This window comes from Neovison vison, chromosome X (assembly GCF_020171115.1).
Source record: "Neovison vison isolate M4711 chromosome X, ASM_NN_V1, whole genome shotgun sequence".
Taxonomy (NCBI): domain Eukaryota; kingdom Metazoa; phylum Chordata; class Mammalia; order Carnivora; family Mustelidae; genus Neogale; species Neogale vison.
In genome coordinates, this window is record NC_058105.1 from 36,828,934 (window position 1) to 36,846,629 (window position 17,696).

Genomic DNA, 17,696 nt, shown 5'->3' on the forward strand with positions numbered 1-17,696 from the left:
GGTGACCAATAAGGGGCCAAGCAATGGGGAGAGCCAATGAGAGTCCTATTACTATGCTGATTAAATTTGAAACAGCCAATGACTATGTCCTCCTTTAGGCGAGCTTCACCAGAAAGTTCGTTGTTCACTTGCAGCATATTTTGCTGGCAGTGAGCCAAGCGCCATATTGTAATGGCGGGGATTTTCCTGGCCAGAGGCGGTCCCCGACACATGTGAGAAAAACAAACTGAATTGTATTAACATAGACTTTACCAACAGCTCGAGTGACAAGGACCCTGACCGAGGTGGCATTTCTGCTGTGTTCACTTTGAGAAGAGACAAATAGCCATAAAACAGCTAAGCAAATCCCAGAATATCTCCCATTTCCTATACCTTTTATGTCTCCAGCTCTGGACAGTGATCCCTGAAGTTCATCAACCAAAACAAGAAGTAAAACAAACAAAAATGAGCTTTCTACTTAACTTAGTTTCCCCCCAAAAACTCAGTTTGTCAGAAAGGATTCCCTAATCTTTGTGGGTAATTGATATTTCAATATATCTTCAAGTAGGAAGTGACAAAGAAGTGTCCAAAGAAAAGACTGCCCTCTACCTAGCCGTGTGGTTCCATGTTGAGCATCATGGCACAAGGCTGAAAAAACTACACTGTAAAGAACACTAGATTAGGACTCAGGAGACTTGGTTGCTAGTCCTAGTTCTGCTGTTTCCTTGCTTCGTGGCCCTAAGCAAGAGGCTCACACTCTTTACACTCTCATCAGCAAAGCAGGTATGATAATTCTCCCAATGCATTAGCACGATCAGTGTCCCCAAATTACCACAGCAGGGATTCTGAGTGACCTGCATAGGAAAGGTACCCCAAGCATGGCAGACCGAAGTTGAGGCAAGTAGCAGAAACATTTGGCAGATGCCCCTATACACCCAAGAGCTTTCTATAAGCTCTGAGCGACAGAGTCACTGCTGAATCTTTGATTTATTAAACCAACACAGGGATTTATGATCATGCACATTGAAAATCAAAAAGAGATCTGCAAATGCATGGTGGTAGTGGTGTTAGTGCCTAGTTATAAAGTGACATGACATCCCTAATATGCCTATTACAATACATGGCATGAAATGAACAGTAAATGGCAACTCCCTCTTCTTCCTTTAAATTACTCATGAATGTTTCATCTGTGTGGCTGCAGCCTCAGAGCTGTCAATCTCTTCTTCAAGGAAATTAATTCATTATGTCAACAGGTGCTATTCTAAGACGTGGCCTGGGTGCCCACAAATGATCGAGTTGACTATTTAATAACCCACCCAACCTGCTTTTCAACTTCTTCCCTTGTTTCCATAATCCAGGGATTTAAACACCTGGCTTGGCCCAGATGAATTCTGAAAGTTTCTCCCATGCCTCCTCGCTCAGGGCCATCATTCCTACCAACAATGAGGACCACCTTGTAGTCCTGAACCATTGGGTACTTTGGCCCATGCTGGTTATTCTAGTTTCTAGAAGTTGGTAATATGCCAAAGGCTCGTTTCTCCCCTGGCTTTACTGCGCCGTCTGTTCTTTTCTACCAGAATGCCGAGTCATGAAGGGAAACCCATCGGCCACAGCGGGCCCAAAGGCATCTCCAACACCTCAGAAGAGTTCAGCTAAGAGCCCCGGCCCTATGCGCCGGAGCAAGTCTCCAGCTGACTCAGGTAACGACCAAGACGGTGAGTGCTCTTCTCCTAACTGTGCACGCTGACTTCATTTATGGAGGCCCACACCCTCTGCATGCAGGGGAATGAGTTCCTCATGAACACCATTGTGTCTCCATGATACCAGCACTCTCAGTTCAGAGACTATCCAGCCAAACTTGTTTGGAGTCATGGAGACACAGCTAATGACCCCCGATTCTACTCAGATGGGTTCAGACCAGAAATCTGGCCTTTTTGTCATGCTTGCTGTAATGCTTATTGTCATGTTTGTTTTCATAGTCATCATCTTCAACATCATCCCACAAAAGCAGAGTCAAGGAAATAATCAAGTCAAGCATAAACTTGAAATAGAAAATCAAAATCGAAAACAAAAATGTAAAAAAATATTGCCACCCTGAAGTGTCAACAGAGTTGACACGCTTGAGCTTCAAATTTGACTTTGAACTTTGTAGAAGTCAAAACAGAAAGAGAAAAGAAATCATTTGCATCATACTCACAATGAGAAAAAAAAAATTACATAGGCCAGGTTCTGAAAGGAAACACAGAGATTTGTCACACAGGATTTTAATTAGTGGATAGTGAGTGATCAAAAAAAAATGTGGTCTATGGATCACTGCCAATGCATGAACTATTTATCAGTCCGTGACAAGTTAGAAGCTTGTGCCAAATGCAAATTATGCCACTAAGCAAACATTTACTTCAGCTGACTTTTTTTTTTTTTTAAGAAAAGCAGCAGTGTGTTCTTTTAAGTTTGGGTGCAAAAGCTTGCACCCACATTTTGAGTGACACTGATCTGAAAGGTAAAAGGCCACAGAAGTTGAAGTTTAGAAACTTAGTAAAGTCAGGGGCAGACAGTGTGAATTCTTCATGGGAAGGCAATTGTACAGTCCAGAGGACTCACATCCTTCATCCCAAGGCTCGACTGACCATGAAAATTCTTCTAGCCTGGGAGTCTGGGAGCTTTGGGGCAAAGAGCACAAATGCCCTTTCTCTCTTCTTCAGTTTGAGGCAGCTTGAGCAGCCTGTTCGCTTTGAAATGCTCACGGCCTAGAAAAACAGCCTGTCCTGCTGGCCTCATGCTGCCAGGAACATGCACAGCACCAGCCATATTTTTTTCCCCTCGGGCAGAAGGAACTAAACTGTGAAGAGGAGGCAGCTTGAGATTTTCATACTTCCATGTCTTTGCTCATCCCATTTCCCTGCTCCTTGAATGCCGTCCCTTGAGCCGACCACTCCTCTCTGCTTGAAAATGTCTGTTCATCATTCAACACATCAAATAGAAATAGTTCCCATTCTGTGCACTATCAGAGCATGTTCTTCATGTATCTGGGGTAATATTCACCACACTGTGTTGTAAAGTCTGTATTTACCTGTCTACTATCCCCTCCCCCGACTAAATACTGGGCCCCTCAAGGGCAAGATGTCCTGTTCATTTTGTATCCTCAGTGCTGTGCACAGTGCCTGGGTCCTAGCCAATGCTCAAATAATGTTTTTGAATGAAGAGATGTGTAAGAGTGCCTAGTTCACCCAGGGTGGTGCTAGAGACTTAGTTGGCTTTTAGGGAATATTTGCTAGAGGAACAAAAGTGCATGTGTTTGATGATATTTTGGTGAAGTGTACAAAACAACACATGAATCTATTTAAGTAAATTTATATGGGTTACTCTATGAAGACCTAGGTTTTAACACTTGGGTTAAAAATGAAATTATTTGTACAAATTCTAGGCAGGGCTTTGCAAAAAAAAAATAGACTTTAAACACTTGGTCAAGATTCATAAACTCTGGCAATAACTGCTTAACCAATCATTTTTTTCAAAAATATCACTGACCACTTCTGCAATTTCTAATCTATATTATTTATCTCTTGCTATGAAACAAATTACCCCCAAGCTTAATGGCTTAAGACAACAAACATTTATTATTTTATCATTTCTGTGGGTTAGGAATTTTGGATTGCTTAACTTTGCAGTTCCCTCTGGCTCAGGATCTGTCATAAGTTGAGGTCAAAGTGTCAGTGGGGGCCGCAGTCATCTGAAGGTTCAATGGGGACTGTGGGATCTGCTTCCAAGCCGTGAGCAGGATCTTCTCCCAGAGAGTGATTCAGGAGAGTGAACAAGGAATATGTAGTGCCTTTCATGATCTAGTTTCCAAGGCCACATACTATCACTTTTGTTTTAGTCTATTCATTAAAAGCAGTCATTAAGTCTGGCCCATATTCAAGGAAAGAAGAATCAGTCTTCACCTCTTGAGGGAAGGTGGACTTGTTTTTAGACTGCCAACCATTTGTGGACCTATTTTTAAACCACCACGTAACCTATTAGTTAAAAATGCTGAGACGGCAGCAGCTTGAAGTCAATAGATTCTCTGCAGACTGTATCCAGGTGGGTTATCCAGCACATGTGAACACAACCACCTGTAATTAAACACAGCTTAAACATATGTCAAGTTATTGATCATCAGCACTGCCTGCAGAATTTCCCTTCTAGAAACTATGTAGCTCACTGACTCTAAGATACTAGAGACCAAGAAAGAATACATTAGGACTCAATGGATAATTGTCAAATTAAAAGGAGTTATAATAGATTCCAACCCAGACAAAGGCAAGCAAGATCTGCTTTTGCTCCTTCAGAACTCCCTTGCTGAAAAGAAAGAACGAGTAGAGATTCACACATACAAGATAAAAAGAGTAACCCAATTTGAGGCAGGGAAAGGAGACTTGACTTGGTAGATACCAAAACCACAAACAGCTCTTGCTCCCTATCAGCAAAAAATCCAAAGTGGTATTCTCATGAGAGAGAATGTAAATCTTTATTTCAGATAGTTCATGAACAGAAATGAAGCCAAACTCTCTAGTCTAGCTAGCCTTAATGGCAATTTCCAGAATGTTTGAGCTCATCACAGATGATGTGTCGAGATCTTCTGCATGATTTGAGGCCCAATGCATAAAAGGATCTTTATAACATGACCTTGTCCATTCCATGGCAGTTTAGAGCCATGTCCAGGCCATCCATTTAGTGAACATTTTACAGGGGCAAAGCTGATCTCAGGCAAAACATTACTTTAGGTAAGGTTTGGATTTGACATACCCATTTTCCCCTTCCCACCTCCATGTCACTCTGGACCATTCCAAGCTTCAAAGTGGAGGGGGAGAGGATATGGAAGAGGAGAGAGAGGCCTCTGTGTAGAAAGGCCCAGTGACATCATTTCCCAGCTTTTTTACTTGGGACAAATTTCTTACCTTGTCTAAGACTTGGTTTCCCATTTGGTTAAGACAGAATTCACATGTCTAATAGGCAAAAATCATTTTCCAGTATTATCAATTATTTCCAATTTATAGAGTTGTGCAATAGCTTCCACGGAATCAGAAATGAATAGCTAGAAGGATGAGCTATAGACAATGCATAATTTTGCATCAGGAAGTGTAAGGTATTCCTGAGCTCTCAGCAAGGGATGTAGGCAGGTTAATACACATTTAACCGAAGAATAATGGTGTGGAGTGGGGCTGAGATTCTCTGTTCTTTTCTAGGACATGGCAATGCTGCCCTGTTTCCATCCTGAGTTTGTCTGTCTTGGATCTGGGACTTGTGGGATGGATTCACATTTTTTTCATTCAACCTGAGTAACCCAAGGTTAAGGAAGATAGGCCATTTCCAGGGAATTTTAACTACCTTCCTTTGAAGGCAAACAACAGCCAAAAATGTTCCACTGCAGCAGGGACTCAAACCAAACGAAACATTGGCTCAGTTCAGGTTCAGCTAAAGGAATGTTTTGATGTTCTAGTTCATTAGAAAATATATAGGTTTGATTCTGGTTTGAACAAGTTTGCTAGATTTTCAAATATTTTTTAAGAAGAATAGAGCAATGGAATTGGGAGAAAGCAAATATTTATTTAAAGCTATAAAATAAAACAAATCTTTCAGAAGAGAATACTAGTGAATGAATAAGAGCAATGAGTCGATTACACATCCATCCATATATATGTGTGTACATTTGATGCAATTCATGGTTCAGTTAATATCTGGGTTTGGTTTGTCTTGAGGTTTAGTAAATTGATGTGATCTGGTCTGTAATTTGCATCATAATTTGATTCCTTGGTCCTTAAGTTATCTTTTTTTTTCTGTTCTTCCCATGAATAAATCAAACTCTGTATACTTTATTCCCTTTGAGTTAAATTCCCACTCCTCCCAATACTGAGGGCACCCCAAATGGAATCTGTCTGCTGCTAAGCCCTACACGTCGGTTAAGGAAGGATTTGGTTGTCTATACAATATTGATAGAAGGAGCTCTCATTCTCCCTGGGTAGAGCTGATGGACTTTTAGAATCCAAGTCCCATTAGCCATTTCTGCCTTTAAAGTAGGACAGGGAACTGTGGTAAGCAGATCAAATCTGAGCCCAGAGGTCTCCTTTGGGGGGTTTGAAGAAAGCTTGTATAGTATCCCCATTTGGATTAACTCAGGAGTTGTCATTTTGGTGGGCAAAAAGACAAGCCCAGCCTGAGAGCTGCAGAAAGGAAGACCTTTCTGGGCCGTCTCTTGCTGTTTCCATTTCAGCCATGAATGTGTTAACTTTTCCTTTTTTGCAACTACCCCCAATTGAACTGAATTGAATTAAAAGGACAAAGTAGCTAGTTGCTGGGAAGGAATCTTTTCTTTTTCTTTCTCTCTCCCCACTGCAACCCCCCTGCCTTTTTTTTTTCCCTGAAGGAGCCTCCAAGGAAGCTAATTACCAACCCTGGTAGGCTGAGAGAATTGTAATGTGATAATTAGTTCGCTGTTGTTCAGCAGTAAGTCATTGTTGTAGCAATTCAATATTCCCCACCCTCCTTCCCCCAACCTATGCATACCTAGTCCTGAAAGTCAAATCTTCCCTATTCCCAAAGCCCCAAGGAAGAATGGATTCACTACCAAAATATACAGCCTTTGTAAGGGGAGGTCAAGGGACACAAAACAGCGGTGAAGCAGGGGTGGGGTGGTGGTGTCCATGGGAGAATTGTATCCAGGAGTATTTCTCTTCTGAACCCAGGAAGCTGCTTTGAGTTGCCTAAAGAAGGACCTGGCTGTTCTGCCCTTCCTGAATGTGTCCATCTGGATCAACTCTGTCCAGTAGAAATATAATGTGAGCCTTGTAGATCATTTTCAATTTTCTAATAGGCAGAGTTAAAAAGGTCAAAAGAACAGGTGAAATCTGTTTTGATAATATATTTTATTCAACTCAATATATCCAAAATATTATCATTTCAACATGCAATTGAAGTAAAAAAAAAAAAAAACTAAGGAGATTATTTTCCATTCTTTAAAATCAGGTTGTATCTTATACTGAGCGCACATCTCAATTCTGGCTAGTCCTGCTTCAGTTGCTCAAAAGCAACATGTGACTAGTAGTTAGTGTACTAGACAGCACAATAAATTTCCTCTCTGTCTAAGAGAGGCTCAAGGTAATAATCTTCGACATAGATGAGATGCTCTGCACTTTGCAAAATACTTCTGAGTCTATCACCTCCGCTGTCACGCATAATAGCACCATGAATGAGGTTGGGAAAGGAAAATTAGACTGGGAGACTAAGATGTAAAGATGTTCAGTATCTTGTAGTCTTCTCAATGCCATGCAAGAGCTAGAGTCCAGCTGTCCTGACTTCCAGGCAGGCAATCCTCACACTGTCCTTAGGGCAAGGTATGGAAACTCCAGAGTAGTAAATAGAAAGTTCTCTGTTGGCTAGTCCTTGCTTCTCTGCTTCCTTCACCTCCAGGCAAGGGATGTGGGGAAGCTGGGGAGTGGAGTGGGCTCGGTGTCACTCTTTTTGCTGTATCGAGCATAGCTATAAGGAATTAGGCAGCTCTGTTTCCAGTGCCTGGTCCTAGATTTCCATCACCTCCCCTATTGTCACTCTAAGGGGAAGTGGTGCCCTTGGCAAAACTGTGGGAAGAGAAAAGTGTCCCTTGCCTTTCACCCACTCTAATTCTTTCTAAAACCACAGTTTATGTCTAGTTCCAGTGAAAGAACTGCCTTACGTCTAAGGCAACATTTCCGTCATCGCTGGAGAACCACTTAAGAAATTGTTGAAGCAAGCAATATAATGGGGGTCTCTGAGCACACTGTGGGGCATGGTATGTGGTGGTGTCGATCCATCTCCCTATAGTAGGGGTTCTATCAACCTGCAACAGTCTGGAACTTGTGTTTAAATATGACTGAATCTCTAGAGTTTGGGTGCGATACCTAGTAGTGCTAGGTGCTACAGGGAAAAGGACTAAGACAAATTCCCTGTCACTAAGAATTGGGGAACCAGGAGATATATAAATTTGATTAAAAAATTTACTTACAAATATTTATATAGTTCTTATGAGCCAAACAACTGTTCTCATCACTTTATATGTATTAGCCAATTTAATCTTTACAACAACCTTGCAAGGTAGGCACAATTACCCCCATTTTGCTGAAAAAGCTGAAGAAGCTAGAGCACATGAAAGCTAAGTGACCTGCCCAAGACCATACAGCTAATCGGTGGGAGAACTGGGGTTTGAAGCCAGGCAATTTGGCTCCACAGTCCACAGTTTAACCATCACACCACAGTGCTGAGTGGGAATTAATAGTAATGGTTTGTTTAAGTGCCCAGTGAATGGGAGATGAGGACAGTAAGTGCTAAGGGAAGTCTTCCTGGAAATACTGGGGTTTGTAGGAGGGTTATTTCAGTTGATAAGGAAATTGATTATTTCTGACAGGTGGGAAAAGCATGAACAAAAGCGCAGGGAAGATGATAAATAAAGCATATGATGGCATAGGGAGGCGGCTGTTAAATCTACATCTTTAGCCCCAACCTTCCTTCCGTATGTTAATCCCATGAATGCCTTCCAGACAATCCTACTTACACTTACCAAATACAATGTGTCTAAAAACCAAAAACATTTCCTCCCCCAACTCCCTGCCTGACAATAGAATCAATTCTATTCTGTTCCCCGGGTCCAACATCTTCACGTTATCTTAGATTCTTCCTATGTTTTACTCCTTCAAGTCCACCATACGCTCCTGATGTGGAACCTTTGTAACATCACCACATCACTCACACAGGAATTCCTTCCTTTCCCTTATCACCTGACATCAGGGTTGCTCCACAGACTCCGAAGTAGCATCTCTATTTCAAATCTCGGTCCCTTGATGCATCTGGTGTGGTGCCACCATATTCTCACCCTAAAATGCATTCCCATCATGTGACACCTCCCTCTCCCCCCACTGCTTCAGAGCCTTCAGTGGCTGCACACAGTATGCATGGATCACCTCCATGGTAATGGCTGAGAGAGTAAAAAGAGAAATGCAGGGGGCTGAGTGCAAGGACAATGTTTTTGGGATAATTAAAATGCAACAAAATGCAGAAACTAAAAAGCAATGGGCTTCACTTGGAAAAACTTCAGTCCTCTAATGCCTGACTTGCCAGCCAAAGAAAGTCCTCTGTCCGTAGAGATTGATAAATCATCCCTTGTAAAAGGGGGTTTCCTTACTCAGTGCCTATAGGTTGCATAGTTATTCATGTCCTTCCATTTCTAGTTGTGGCAGTATTAAGAAAATAAGATGTCATTATAAAGCCTTTTCTATGTGCTAAGGCACTTAGCTAAGGATTTCATGTATAGTCTGCCGTGTAATCCTCAAAACAACAACGATTGAGTTAAGCAGTCTTTTCATTCAAATGTTACGGATGTGGCAATGGGGACCTACAGAGGTTAAGGAACACTCAAGATCACACATATCCAGGCTGAGCCATGATTTAGAACCTTGACTGACTCCGAAAGCATGTGTTCTTTTTGCAGATTAAGAGCTGTGCTGTGTTTTCTAGTTTCTACCCTATGAAAACAGTAGTGAGCATAGACAGCCGGCTTGCTCCACCAGATACATGCTCTCAGCAAAACCACCTTCAACAGGAAACAAATGTTGTCCGCATTATCAACTCAGAGAAAACAATCCTGGCACTCCAGCAGCCTCCTTACAGATGTCCTCTTCTTGTGGGACATTGATCTGTGTCAAAATATTGCAGGAATGGGTGTCCATATTTGTTTTGCAAATTCTTCTCTCTTGATTTAGAAGATTCAAAGCTGCGTGCTGCCCAAGACTCTATAGGAAATAGATTTAGAATTCCACTTCCAGCTCCCCAAGTGACGGTATCTCACAACCTGTGACTTAATTTGGCCTGGGAGCCAGCCCTCTGCTGGGATCCGTGAGGAACTATTCCTGTGCCCTCAGTTCTGGGCATCCCCTGTGGATGGGTCTGGGGATAGGGACACAATTTTTCCACTGAGAAGGAACAATTAGCTAAACCAGTCCAGACACCCATACCAAGGGTGTTTTTGGAATGAATGTGTAAAAACCACAGGCTCTGTCTCTTGGCCTTGTTCGAAGTAAGTTGAAACCACCTTGGTTCTACTTGGATGGCTTTCCAGAAAAACTCCCTGTATATGTAGGGAGAAAAGAGGGTGTGTTTGAACTGGAATGAAAGAACATTTAGAGCATCTCAATATGAGGAAAATAAGGAAGTGGCTGAATTATGTATTGAAATCTCCTGCAAGACATTAGGGTATGAGAGCAGACAAGACAGAGAACCAATCACTACAAGGTTGCAGTGGGAGGCATATGATGTGGAAACCCCAGAGGCCATCATCCATTGAAGATAAGCAATTTTTCCCCTTTAAGCAAGTCCTACTCTCTCTGAACCTCTATATTCTTGTGATTAAAAGGAGACCACTGTGCTCGCTTCGGCAGCACATATACTAAAAGAAGACCACTAATTCCTGGCCATCATTTCTTGGGTTTATCAGGAGAATCACGTGAACTCATATATGGTAAAATGGTTTGAAAACAATTGTAGAAATACAACTGCAATTGTTAAGACAGCTCTTAAATTATTGTCATGGCTTTTTTTTCTTTTTTAGACTGGGGTTATTTTTAGTGAGCAATGTTTCAAAATTACATCCAACCAAAACCAATAGGCTTGATTTTGAGTTGAGGTCAAGTGTTGGGATTAGAATGGGAGGAAAAGCCAGAGCTAAGTGAATGAGCATTATTAATTTGGTCTCCTGGAAAAGGTTGGGTAAAAAGTAGATGCCAAGCCCCCCCCCCCGCCTTTCTTTTCTGTGCCACTCTGGCCATCCAAACTTGAATCCTTAAAGTATAATGACTTGTCTAACTCGCTGCCCAGAAAGTTCTATAATTGCCATACCTGGACTACTTAACCCCACCTTACACACAGCTGCATCCCAATTTCCAGGGATCAATTCAGCCTCCAGACAAGGGAATCCATAGTCTAGGAGCTCAGGATCAACACTGCTTGCCTGGTGACCATACTCTGTCCTTGGCTGCCCATGCCAGAAATTAGACTCTCTCCTTATTCTTTGGGAACTAACTCAACCTGTCTTATTCCTCACTCCTGGGAACCCATTTTCTACCATACACATAAATCCCTGTGAATAGGTATGTCAGCCTAGTTACCTGACCAGCCATCTTTTGTTTGGGTTCATCCTGCTCCATTCTGACAGAGCCAAGGTTTTGAAGATGAGCACTGGGGCAAAGGCAGGCATAATGATTCAGAGAAGCTAGGGAGACAAGACTGTATGCCAAGCCAAGCCTGGCCATCGTGCTGCAGAGTTGACGGACAGCAGCTGAAGGGAGTAATGGTGTGACAGAAGTTACATGCCATGCTGGCTGCTCTGTGTGCTACTGTTTCATGACATTGTCTATCATACCCAGTCATTTTGGCAAATAAAAGAAGTTTCTTGCTAAATACTTTCTAATCTTTTTTTTTATTATGTTATGCCGGTTACCATACAGTATGCAAATGAATTTTGATGTAGTGTTCCATGATTCATTGTTTGCATATAACACCCAGTGATCCATGCACTATGTGCCCTCTTTAATACCCATCACCGGGCTCACCCGTCCCCCCACTGCCCTCCTCTAAAACCCTCAGTTTGATTCCCAAAGTCTAAGTCTCTCATGGTTTGTCTCCCCCTTTGATTCCCCACCCCCCTTCATTTTTCCCTTCCTTCTCCTAATGTCCTCCTTTCTAATCTAAACTAGGTAAGTAGAATAAAATCTGGTACATGTATGTAAGCTCTGATGTCTATTTCTACCTTGTCCTATTCCTCTCTTTTTTCTCTACCACAACTTTTCTGCCCCCTTCTTTCCTCCATCAGAAGAGTTGTCATAGGACATAGGAAGGAGTCCCAGAAGCAATTCATTTATAAAAGCAAGAGTGGTGGAGCAAAAACCAAAACAAACCAAAACACATATAGGATTTGGAATCAGAGAGATGTGTGTTCAAATCCTGACTTTAGGGCGCCTGGGTGGCTCAGTGGGTTAAGCCGCTGCCTTCGGCTCAGGTCATGATCTCAGGGTCCTGGGATCGAGTCCCACATCGGGCTCTCTGCTCAGCAGGGAGCCTGCTTCCCTCTCTCTCTCTCTCTGCCTGCCTCTCCATCTACTTGTGATTTCTGTCTGTCAAATAAATAAATAAAATCTTTAAAAAAAAATCCTGACTTTACTATCTCCAGCTGGAACAAGCCTCTCTTTCCTCATTGGAAATGAAAATACAACTAAAAGAGACTGTATTTTGGGGGGATGGGTAGGTGGGTGTGTGCATGCACAATGAGTGCTGGCCTATCAGACACTGAATAAGTGCTAAATATTATCTTGTGTTTTATTGATAAGATTGATAAGATGGCCTAGGAGACTAAGAAGTCCTCAATGTACCTTGTTATATAGAGAAAAAACTGCCCTATACATTGAGAAAAAAGGAATGAAAGGATTTGGACTCTGAGGAAATAAAAGTAATCATAGTGAGAGAAGACAGTAGTTCTGAGCAGGGAAAGGAGAAAGATAAGTCAAAGGGGGCAAAGTCTCCTTGCGTGCATCCCCAAATTCCAGCTGAGAATTAGAAGCTCAGAGACAAGAGCTGAGGGTATTTAGTAAAGAAAAATGAAGGACAATGACAGATGTCAAGGAGTGGTGTTATTTCTGGCCACTGTCTCAATGAACTGTCATGGCCGTCCACATGGATTGGCCAGTGTCAGACCGTGCACAGTTTTTCAGATGCTATTTGCACTTTTTTCCTGCTCCTTCTCTTACTTGACATTTATATGAATTGGCTTTAGAGTCCATATCAAATAGCACCCTCCCAGGTATATTTTCCCACGTGTGAATGTATTTTTAATCTAGTCTGTAAACCTAGGGACTCTTTCAGCTTGTGAAGACTTGACATCTGCTTGTGTAAGGTCTACATTCTCTCATGTCTTCATGTCCATCTTTGGGTTTTAGTCCATCAGGACATCTGGTGGGGGGAAAGAAGTCTGGGCAAGTGTTTGCATTTTCCAACACTGAAGTGAGTGGCAGTTAAGGTATTAAGAAACTGATTTTCAAAATGCTTGGTGAATGTGGATGACAAAATAAAGACTTTTATTATAGGTAGCTTAAGATTAATTAGTCGGGGAGTGGCAGAGAATCAACATAGACACATACACAGAGACTAGACAGAGAGGTATTGATAACATATGGGTTTATGTATTACCTCTAAAGTGTTTGAGGGAGAGCGTTTCCAAAAATATTGAGAAAAGTACTGGAAGTTGCACAAGAACCTGTCTGTGCAGGTCTATGGCCAACAAGTGGGTGGAAACTCCCTTACAGACATGCTTGTGGTTCACAATTTTCTCCATTTTGGCAAGACCAGTGGGCTCACCCTCAGTTTGATAAGAGTGTAGGTGAAAAAGATCATTTTTACACAGGGAGTATGGCCACCACCACTGTGTAGCATGGCTGACAAATGCTGGGGAACTACAATCCGTTGTTGCCAAAGGATGCATCGATCCCACGGAACAAAATGCCAGAACTTACCTAGGGATGCCCACATCTGTGAGACCATGGCTGAGGTCAGGGCTCTTTGGGAAGACTTGCATTATTATGTCAGCTCCGACTGACCTCCAAGATTGTTCTTTAGCTTGTATACTGCAGGTCAGGTCCTGCTAGGGAGGCCTTCAGGCACTGTAGGTGGCCTTGCAACTCCTTCCTTTTCCTGTAATGGACTACTGTACCCCACTGTAGCTCCACACACTCCTGCCTTTTCCACAGTGCTTCTTCCTTAATTCAGCAGAAAGCCTAGTGCCCTGGCCAAGCCAGCACCCAACATCTCCATGATGGTTGGCACAGATCACCTTCTTCTTGTCATGGCTTATCAGTGCATGCACATAACACTCTAAGCTTATTTCTCTAGGTCTCTATCTTCTGCCTTGTCCCTTCTCTCTCTCTCCATTGCTTTAAGTCATCATCCCCTCTCACCTGGACTCATGCAATGTCTTCTTTAAAAAAAAATTATTTTAAATAAGAATTTAAAGAGAGTGGGGGAGGGGCAGAGGGAGAGAGAGAATCCCAAGCACGCTCCACGCCCAGTGTGGAGCCCAATGCCTAAATCAAGAGGAAGACACTTAACTGACTGAGCCACTCAGATGCCCCTGGACTAGTGCATTGTCTTCTAACCAGTCTCTTTGTTTCTACCCTTACCTCAGCCCATCCCACTGACCCCAACTTTATCACAGTAACCGGAGTAGTAATTTTAAAATGCAAAATTGGGAGTATCACTCTCAGATTTCTTTCACAAGTGAAATTCAAACAGAAGGCCCCACAAAAGGCCCCCACAGCCCAAGTCATCTCCCATCTCATGTCCTGGAACTTACTATTGGCACCTTGTTTTTGAGCCATTTTAAGCTATTTGTACTCTATAAATGTACAGTATTCTTTTACACTCGCATGCCCTTTCCCCTACTGGTACAATCTTAAAGGCTAGAATACCCTTTCTGGAAAAAAATGGAATACCCTTTCTTCCCTCTGCCTAAGGAGTTCCAATTCATCTTTTTATAATGGCTTTATTGAGATACAATTCACATGAGAATTGACTCCTTTAGAATGTACAGTTCAATGGATTTTAGTTTAGCCATAGAGTTGTGCAGTGGTCACCACAATTGCCAAAACACCTTTATCCCTCTAAAATAAACTCTGTACTTAGTAGCAGACACTTTTAATTTCTCCCCAACTACCCACTTCAACCCTGGCCAGGCCCTGGCATCCATTAATCTACTTTCTGTCTCCACAGATTTTTCTCCCATTATTCCAGAGTCATCTTTCAAGGGTTTTTTTTTGTTTTGTTTTATTTTTCAGGCATTACCTCCTCCTGTGTGCCTCCCAGTCCCCTGATTTCAAAGCCTCTTCCCTGGGGTCTAATAATCCCCCTGCGTGGGTCTGCTGTAGTACTTAGCCCACCATATTCTTGCTTGGGTCACTACAGGAAGTGAGTTACTCATCTCTAAAACCTCAGTGTCTAATACTTGGCCTGGTTTAGAGAAAGCACACCGTAACTACTGGCTAAATGAATGAATGACTTTCAGGAAGCCCTGACAGGGAGAAAGACCTCTCCGTAAGTGGGTGAAAGAGGCATTCACTAATACACAGCTCAAGCCAGTGGATACCTATGTGCCCAGTTTTCAGCTTACTTGCACTTGGATAGACTTAGCAAACTCCCCACTGGTGTGTCTTCCATCTCTACAGTTGATACACAGGTTCTGGAGCCTAAGGAGAACATTATCCTATTTGGAGGAGAGGAACTATATATCCTCAGGAAATATTCACGATACAATAGTTTAAGCAACATTCTCAGGCCATCCTCCTGCTTAACTTTCAGTATTTTCTGTTCTCTCTCTCTCTCTCTCTCTCTCTCTTTCTGCCCTTCCTTCTTGTTTCTCTACTCCTCTCCCTCTGGCCCCACATGCTTTGGGATATTTTTTAAAAATCCCTTTATTTTTAAAGCATGTTTCAGAATATCTCTGATTAACAATGTTGGTCTTTAGATTTTAAAAAAATTAACTTTAACATGAGATTTCTAAACACAAATCCATTCAAAAGCTGTTTAATTGTTTCATTTCCATGCACTGCATTTTTTTTCACATGATTAGATCTTGAAAAGCTCATTAGCAAAGGGAATATAAAAACAACTTGCAAACACAATGGAATATCAAAATGTTACATACTTAACCATCTCTCTTCAAGCCTTTTGTTGGCCTAGAGAGAAATGGGGTGCACCCTGACTCTGGCCATGGCTGTCTGCCTTCCTCAGTCTCTGTGCCTTTCTCCTGGTTTCAAACTTCCTCATTCTTTTCTTCTCCTAACCTCTTATCCTCCTCTTCCTCGTCTCCCCTCTCGACTCCTGATCTCTTTCTCTCCCTCATTTTTGATTCCCTCCTCTGCCCATCTTGGTCTACAGGCCTTTAGTGTCTCACACAATTTCTTTTTTATTCTTCTTCCTGAGTAGTTCCCTTTCTTTTTCCTTTCCTTCTGTTCTTTTCAGCCAGGATGAGGCAGGGAAGAGAGAGTGGGGCCTGGTGGGTGGGGGAGTGGGGAGAGACTGACCATGGGGCTGTCTTGTACCTGCCACATCAGCTGCCCAGAGGGGATGTATTCCTGGTCTCAGTCACCCATTGTCCCTTCCCCTTTAAGGTAAGGCACAGAACCTCTTTTGCCTCACTTTTTTTCTGCCTTGTAACATTGAAACAAAATCATATGTTCCCAGACTACCTCCTGGAGATGGTGTTAGGGTCAAATTTGGGAATGAATATATGAGAAAGATTTGAAAAGTACCAGAGCCCTGTAATTGGAAGCACTCAAGGGAGAGGTGGGAGGATTACAGCTCTGCACTGCTCCAGGATCTAATTAACTGAGGATTGTAGTTCTGGCCTTTCTGAGGAATGTGTTTCTTCTCACCTTTGTTCCATTCATCAAATCACTTGGTTGTCTGTGTACCTTGCCTGAATGTTCTTAGTGTCTTTGGAGGGGAAGGAAAACTGGTTCCTTTGTATGCTGTTGATTCTTATCCCTTCCTTTTCTCTTGCCTTGGGCTAGCAAACGGGACCTCCAGCAGCCAGCTCTCTACCCCCAAGTCTAAACAGTCACCCATCTCCACGCCCACCAGTCCTGGCAGCCTCCGGAAGCACAAGGTATTATGTCTCTTATACCTTACTAAACCCCTTTGCACTCCAACTTCTTTGAGTGGCTGGGTGAGGGTCTGCTCAGCCAGCTACTTCAACAATGCATCAAGGCCAAAATTTCCCTTCCTCTGGTCCTTGAGCTTGAAGCCCTGGGAATCACAGCAGGGCCCAAATTTCCAGTCACTTTCATTTATTCCTCTGACTGCCCACCCCTCACATTTACCTTTTTCCAGTTACACTTACCCCAAAGGAAGAGGTAACGAAGGTCCCAAATACCTATTCTGAGTTCATGGAGTCCCCAAATGATGTCTTGAAGGATGAGCTAAATGCTTTTCACTCCAATTCAGAGGCACAGCAAAGAGGAGATTGAGGGCAATTTTGTCCCCAGGCACCAGTTGGTAGAAGAGACAAAGACAGCAGTTAAAGAAAGTTAGCACTGAGTGACTTCCTTTAGATTTGCTGGACATCAAGATATGAACAGACCCAAGTTTCCCCCCTGTATGCTTCATTCCCAGGCAGACTCTGGATCAGTGCCGAGGAGAGGGAACATATACACCATGTTGGCCCTGCCTGGGCACAGTTGACACCTCCAAGTCATCCCAAATCAATATCCTGCTAAAATAAGGGAAATTTGTAAACCCATTAGCCCCACTTTTCAAGCAGATTCCCACCCAGCAATCTCTTCTGTATAGAAAATCTGGAGTGGGAGTGGTCACAGCCTTGAACCTCATCCCTGAGGCCACGTGAACGTGGTTTCTGCTCAGACAGCCACACTCTGGAGCAGCTTCCTCTAGAATTCTTTTGTCTTCTCCCTGCTCATAAGACTCAAAATGAGATGGAAAAGGCAAAAGGCCATGAGTGTGGCCAGTTCCATCATGGAACCACTGATGTTCAGAGCTGAAAGAGGATTTAGATAAAGATAAATTACTGTCATTTGATTCTCTCAATCATCTTGTGAGGTTGACCTTTTGCAGGTGAGGAAATGAAGCTCCAGGAGGGTTAAGTGACTAGGGTG

At 42.7% G+C, this 17,696-nt stretch overlaps 1 protein-coding gene across 1 annotated transcript in view; it reads left to right on the forward strand.

The window, feature by feature from the left end:
• Positions 1 to 17,696, forward strand: part of DCX (doublecortin) — a 107,893-nt gene that overhangs the window by 73,405 nt on the left and 16,792 nt on the right. The window contains exons 5-6 of the mRNA XM_044235471.1: positions 1,557 to 1,694; positions 16,596 to 16,690. Coding sequence (XP_044091406.1) covers positions 1,557 to 1,694; positions 16,596 to 16,690 — 233 coding nt within the window. The remainder of the gene's footprint in view (positions 1 to 1,556; positions 1,695 to 16,595; positions 16,691 to 17,696) is intronic.